At 36.3% G+C, this 7,246-nt stretch overlaps 1 protein-coding gene across 2 annotated transcripts; it reads right to left on the reverse strand.

Moving 5' to 3' along the window:
- Positions 1-707: 707 nt before the first annotated feature.
- LOC128681122 (uncharacterized) lies at positions 708-7,194 on the reverse strand. Of its 2 annotated transcripts, XM_053764752.2 has the most exons (3): positions 6,989-7,194; positions 3,382-5,846; positions 708-2,791 (listed from the first exon to the last, which is right to left on the reverse strand). In XM_053764752.2, the coding sequence occupies exon 3, from the start codon at positions 2,788-2,790 to the stop codon at positions 2,002-2,004; it is 789 nt and encodes a 262-aa protein (XP_053620727.1). In that variant the 5' UTR covers position 2,791; positions 3,382-5,846; positions 6,989-7,194; the 3' UTR covers positions 708-2,001. The 2 variants fall into 2 exon arrangements, with proteins under 2 accessions (XP_053620727.1, XP_053620726.1); XM_053764751.1 differs by lacking the exon at positions 708-2,791 and having other exon boundaries at positions 4,476-5,846; positions 6,989-7,146.
- Positions 7,195-7,246: the final 52 nt, after the last annotated feature.

Below are 7,246 nucleotides of genomic sequence, written 5' to 3' on the forward strand. Positions count from 1 at the left end.
AGCGCACCTTCTCATTTTATTTTACTCATGGTTACCCACGGGGCCCTTTTAAATCATATGGTTACTCACACGGGGCCCTATCTAAATCTATGGTTACACTGATCAACAACAAGAAAAAAATACCCGGACCCATAGTGCAGTTTAGGTCATAGATATATACAATACTAGCTGCGCCTCGGGGTTTCGCTCTCGTGGGAATTTCGGGACAAAAAGTACATTGGTGTTATTCTAGGTTATATTCCCCGTGTACCAAATTTCACAACAATCGGTCCAGTAGATTTTGCGTGAAAGAGTAACAATTAACAAATACATATACATACCTACATCCTCACAAACTTTCGCATTTATAATATTAATAGGGTACCCTAGCTAAATGCGTATTTTAAACATTTAGCTAGGGTATCCTACTAATATTTGAGCATAGGTATGTCAAAATACAACTATCTCCCAACTTTTGACGCGAATGGTCGCGACCACAGACAATTTATGTCTGTGGAATGGACAAATACACTTTCAAAAATATAATTCACGCGTACTATGTCCACTAAAATGCATCTTGAATATCAATTGGTGAATCTTTTTTCATTGAGCGTGAAGAGGTAACAAACTTTCGCATTTATAATATTAAGTAGTTATGACTGTGTACGAGCTGTGTATAGATATGGATTGGGATTAGTATAAATAACAAATACAATTAATTGGTAAATAAATAATTAATTAAATAATTCAATACATAATTTAAATTAGTACATAATTATATTTTTACACATAATATAATTGTAACTTATGCGGCCTATCGCCTCAAAATAAGGAGCATCTACTACAATATTACGCCTTGTGCAATTTTACAACTTCTGCTTAATTATATGGAATTTTAATATAAACTGGACATTATTTTGCGTGGTACATTGCGTATTTTGCACGAGTGCTTTTATTTACCGCAATGAAAAGTCAACAATGTATATTGAAACCGCCAATGTTCGACGAATTTTTCACGGATTTTTCACGGGCATAACGCACATGCGCATGTACGCGCATGCGCAACTTTTCCATACAACCATACAGCAAAAGTCGAAGAAAGGAATTCGGCGTGCGTGCATTTAATAATGTTAATTAATGTTTAAAATGTAATTTTTGGACACCGAAGAATTGTGACCGTGACACAAAACTTGTCCCGCAAAATCTAATTCTGAAAACGAGTGCGAGCGTCGACACGCAAAGACAAATATTAATACATTATACATTCGTAATACGTAATACAATGAAATACTTTTATTAAAACTTTTCTTCGTCAAAGGGTATGTTCGCCAAACATGGGTACTGCAAGACCCTATTGCTCAGACGCGCTGCGTCGTCCTCCGACATATTGACAACCGTCCATGGATCAACGCAGAACAACGAAGAAGTTGTATGAATTTTCCAACGCACGTCAGTGTCAAAACCTATCGAAACACGAGCTGCAACGTATTGTGTCGTCGCAACGGAGCAGTGGGGCTCGACTCTAAACACAGACCATTTAGTAAAGGCAAATGGTCTGTGGCTCTAAATGACTAGGCTCGATTGCTCCGTGCGTCGTTCTTTTGGACAAAAGTAGGTGTTGTTATGGTTTCCATTGTGGTTCCATCGGACGTCAAGGCAACGGAAGATGACGGAAAAGAATGGCCTGGCCCTAAGGCTTGTTCGAATGGGCGGCACGCAGGACGGACTATACAAAAATCAACAACTCGAATACCTTGATTTTATAATTCAACCCTTGTGACTAAGTGGTTAACATAAAAACCTAATCACCAACACACATGTGTGTTTGTGCCAACGACTAAACATGTTTAACGCAATCTACTGAACATCTAACAATATTGTCGAGCTCAACGATTAGTTCGTTTTTACACAACATCCATAATTGTATTTATTTAAAACTTGTATATTTCATAATATCTGTGATATCAGAAAGAAATCCCAAATACATGCATTTGGGATCTAAAAGGTTTCTAACAGGCAAATCTAAAAAATGCAATCAACTGGGTCCTTTAACCTGAACAATGAATCAGTGACACAGTAAACAGGGTAACGTCTCTTATCAAAGACTAAAGCGTTCGCATATAACTTAGTAATCTTATCTAATACATGTCTGTATTTATTGTAGAGAAGTATACCATCATCAGTAGCTAAATAGAGTTTGTCATCTTCGTCCATGGTCATAAAATTAACGGGGAAATCAGTTACTTCTATCGCCGGCGTTCCGGCATCTAATTTAATTCTATACACTTTTCTGTCTTTCATAAAGAACAGATTATTTTCATTATCTAAAACTATATCATCGGCGACATCATTAAGCATTTGAGATAACATTTTGCCACCGTAAAAATTGTTTTTGTACACTTTCCTATGTTTGTTTGTGAAGTAGAGATCATCTTTGAAACATACACTTAGAATTGGCTCTGTTTTGTAGGTTTTGTACGCGAGATTTGTATTAGTGTTAATTTTGTACAGTCCACTAGTACTTCCAACGTAAACCTTGTTATTTTTATCATCGATTGCTAAACTGGTAGCATTTACTATGTCTTGGATAAACTTTGATCCTTGGTTATCCAAATTGAAGTACCAGACCTCTCCGTTGTCGTATATATAGTATACGCTGTCGTGCTTCTTAGTGTATACCATATGTATGATTGGTCGCAATTTGACTTTCAACAATTCCATTTTGTAATATTGGTAAGAGAAGTAAGTACCGCGGCATTTCTGGCCAATGCTCACGGCAGTCAAGGTGGCCAAAACTATCAGTAGCTTCATCCTGAAAATGATTGGTTAGTTTAAGTCATATACGTTCTTAGGCTAAATTGGCTGCATCAGGGCGCGAGGGTCAATACAATATTTTAGGGGCTGCCATACGTCGAACGTGATTTTATGTCGTTGTATAGATAATAGCAGAACCTTTAGATAATGGTACAGTCCGATTTGATACCTTTAGGTAGCTCATCTTTTGTTCTAAGCGAGCCACTATTACCAGTCTAAAATAGAGTTTGTGTGATTGAGTAAAAGCCAAACTCGCTTACACATACAAATCCAAATTTCGCATTTATATAATCTTCATTCTTTCATTCATTTCGAACCCCTACCACAATTATTAGCAAGTCATCGCATACACTTGTAAATAAACTGTCAACTAGTGTGATATATACAGATTTCCTCACGATGTTTTCCGTCACCGGAAGCAAGTGTTGGTCTATGAATACTAACATGAGTCAGATTGGAATACAAACTCATGTGGCACGAGTAGGATTCGAACCTGGGACTTTTCGATTACAGGTTGACAAGCATTAATAATAAGTACCTAGATAGTAGGACAATTAAAATTTAAAAATTAATTATTAATTTAATTACCTTCCTCTTTTCTAAAGACACAAGAGTTAGTGAACAAATACAGATTATTTTCAATACAGATTATTTCATAAACCTGTCTATTTTTTTTACTATTCGCAATGACTTCTGTCAGTAATGTTTTTAAATTATATTTTTAAATTCATTGTCGGTATTCAGATACTTATTTGTTTGAGCGAGTCGTAAGGTCCCAGGTTCGAATCCTACGCGCTGCATGCGTATACATTACATACAAGTCCGATCAGCCAAATTGTATGGGAGACAGAAAAAAAATTGTCGTTTTTTGATATCCATTTCTTTGGATACCAACTCAGTCTTATCACATAGGCTTACTACAAAACATATTATACATATATTACACGTAACCCTGGAATAGGTACTCCGTGAAGTACTTTCTTTCGTTCTTTTTCCCATGTCGTGTATAGCTGGCCCCATGGAATTAGCAGGTACTCCTTACTAAATCCATGGCTGCCCCCTATATATAGGTATGCCATGGATTTAGTAAGTACTTCGTCGGAGTACCTACTAATTCCTGGTATGCATCGTTAAAAAAAATTAAAACGGGTGTGCGCAATGACGTGCTGTGTTTTATGTTTCACTAGCTGCCCGCCCCGGCTTCGCACGGATGGAATATTATGACCTTATATACATAATAATATAAACCTTCCACTTGAGTCACTCTATCTATTAAAAAACCCGAATCAAAATCCGTTGCGCAGTTTTAAAGATCTAAGCATACATAGGGATAAACAGACAGCGGGGAGCGACTTTGTTTTATACTATGTAACGGAGCTGCAACGTATTGTATCGTCGCAACGGAGCAGTGGCGCTCGACTCTAAACACAGACCATTTAGTAAAGGCAAATGGTCTGTGGCTCTAAAGGACTAGACTCGATTGCTCCGTGCGCCGTTCTAGTAATTTGGACAAAAGTAGGTGTTGTTATGGTTTCCATTGTGGTTCCATCGGACGTCAACGCAACGGAAGATGTTTTGACCAGCCTTTGTTTTATACTATATAATGATGATGCCCCGCTCACAAAATTTGTCCAGTGATAAAAAAAACCAGTACAGGTAGATAAGAAAGAAAAGTATTGGTATTAGAAATTGTAAGTGAGTGCTTTATTTATCACTGAGATATAGTTAAATAAATATCTAAGTACTATGTATTATAATAGAGTACACAGTTAAATCAGTTTTTATTCCAGCTTTGTCATGCTATTTAAATAGGAAAATAAATTATCTTTTTTTTCGTTAGGCATCAATAATGGTGTCACGTGGAACGGCCAACATATTTGATTTTAATTGGATACGATGGATTTAGTAGGCACCTACTCCCTAGTACCTACTAATTCCATGTTGGCTAATCCATGTAGTCAAATCCATGGATCCTTTTTTCTAATGTCAAAAACAAATTAGTAAGTAGTATGGTCAAATCAGAATCTTTTTTCTAATGTCAAAAACGAAACTTTGAATCACATTTGACCGTTTTTTTTAATGTACCTAAGTAGTATACTATAACTAGATATCACGCTTTAACAAGGATTTGTGAAATCCATGGAATTAGTAGATACAAAGACTCTTACTAAATCCATGATGAAATCTTCTTGAACGGATTTCACTGTATCAGCTAAGTATTATCGCTTGAAAAACGAGTCTTCATCTTCATAACACTCCACTGGATTCTTTAACCTAACTAATAAATCGAAGACAATATAAACAGGGTCCCATCGCTTATCAAAAGCCAAGGCTTTCACATTTCTTAAATTAGAAATCTTGTCTAATGCATACTTGTATCTATTATAAAGAAATATGCCATCATTTGTTGCTATATACAGTTTATCATCTACATCCATAGTCATAACATTAACTGGAAAATCAGTGACTTCAAAAGCAGGCGATCCAGTATTCAATTTCAGTCTAAAAACTTTTTTATCTTTTAAAAAGAAGAGATTATTATCATCGTCTATAACAATATCATCAGCGAAATCGTAACGCATTTCGGGAACCATTTTCACGCCGTCCAAATCAAATTTGTACACTTTTCTACGTATATTTGTAAAATAGAGATCATCCTTGAAATATAGACTTAGAATTGGTTCATTTATAGGAAATTTCTCTGGTAGATTTCTATCTGTGACTGCGTACAATCCATCAGCAGAGCCTATATAAAGTCTGTTCTTTTTGTCGTCAACGGTAAAACTTGTGGCATTTCTTATTCCCATAAAGAATCCAGCTTGATAGTTGTCTAAATTGTAGTAGCCTGCTCCTCCTGAATATATGAGCCCTCCTTGGTCGTATATGAAGTAGACGCTGTTCTCGTTCTTGCTGTAGACCATTTGTTTCACTCTGTTGAGCCCCTCTTTCAATACTTCCATGCTGTAATATTTGTTGTTGAAGAACGTGCCTCGGCATTTCTGGGCAGCGCACGCGGCAGCCAAGGTTACAAAGATTATGAACAGCTTCATATCCTGGAAACGGATGAATAAAATAGTTATGATTGATCCTATTATTTTTTCTATAATTAAGTAATTTGGCAAATTTATTTTCTCTCTCCCATACAAATTCGCCAATCAGAATTTTCTTTGGAATTGCTGTATTTCGCGTACTGTGTGAAGGCTGGTGTCTAAACAACACTGTACTGTTCGCTAGTTTCAAGGTTCACTGCGCACAAATGAACATACACAGTAGGTACACACGGGGTACACGACACGGTCATCCATTTATGTTATATATTGTTGGGAAATTCCGATGGAAACAAAAACTAAAGTCGCGACTCAAAACTACGAATTAGTATTATTCACTAGATGTAACCCGCGGCTTCACCCGCGGCAAGGTATAAAGCAGCCTATGTCACTCTCCAACTGTCAAACTATCTCCAGATAAATAAGTATAAAAGTGTAAGTAATAAGATATATAAGAATAAATAAATAAATATATGAGGACAAATCACACAGATTGAGCTAGCCCCAAAGTAAGTTTGAGACTTGTGTTATGGGATACTAATTCAACGATACTATATTTTATATCAAATACATATATAGATAAAATTCCAAGACCCGGGTCAAGCAGAAAAAGATCATTTTCCATCATGACCCGACCGGGGATCGAACCCGGGATCTCTCGGCTAAGAGGTAGGTAAGCACTTTACCACTGCGCCACCGAGGTCGTCGAAGAAGTTACTCCGAAGTACCTACCTACTAATTCCATAGGAATATCTTGTTGCATTCAACGCGTGCAAAAAAAATAATGACAGTGCAGTAACCCGTTGAAGAGTTCCTTATTTATCATTATAATGCATTGTAAAGAAAACTTAACCGATGTTGAAATTTTAACTCTAGTTAAACCCTTACTGCCGCTGGTAAGTGGTTTAAACTTGCAAAATTTCAATAAAACACAGACGGGACAGGTGAAACTAAATAAAATCATATAAAAACCAATGTCCCGTTTGAAATACTTTCACTTCAAACTATGTGTGTGAAATGAGTCATAAAAGAAAATACCATGGTCCACAAATATACGAACAAAAAAACAGCCTCACGTTATTAATAAAAGCAAATATTTACATCTAACGTTCGTGTTACATATTTAAGTCATAAGTTATTTAACTTACCGTATAAAAACGAATATTTGCCAGTAAAATCACATATTTATTTCCACTCTGACATTAATTTTGTCCGATCAACAGACCGACACGTCTCAATAAGCGAATGCCTTTTGATAACTAAACCTGCGTTTATTCTGTGCATTTTGTGCTAATGTATCACAGTGACGTAACCAGGTGTGGTCCATTCGACTTGTGCATTATATAATATCGGCCGAAACCGAAAGTGTTGGAAAAATAATGTTGCAGATAGTATCGAAAATATAA

This window comes from Plodia interpunctella, chromosome 26 (assembly GCF_027563975.2).
Source record: "Plodia interpunctella isolate USDA-ARS_2022_Savannah chromosome 26, ilPloInte3.2, whole genome shotgun sequence".
In the NCBI taxonomy this organism is placed as follows: Eukaryota; Metazoa; Arthropoda; class Insecta; order Lepidoptera; family Pyralidae; genus Plodia; species Plodia interpunctella.

What these genes read in the sequence shown, in the direction of transcription:
- LOC128681122 (XM_053764751.1), bottom strand. Translation starts at nt 5,843, where the DNA reads ATGAAGCTGTTCATAATCTTTGTAACCTTGGCTGCCGCGTGCGCTGCC.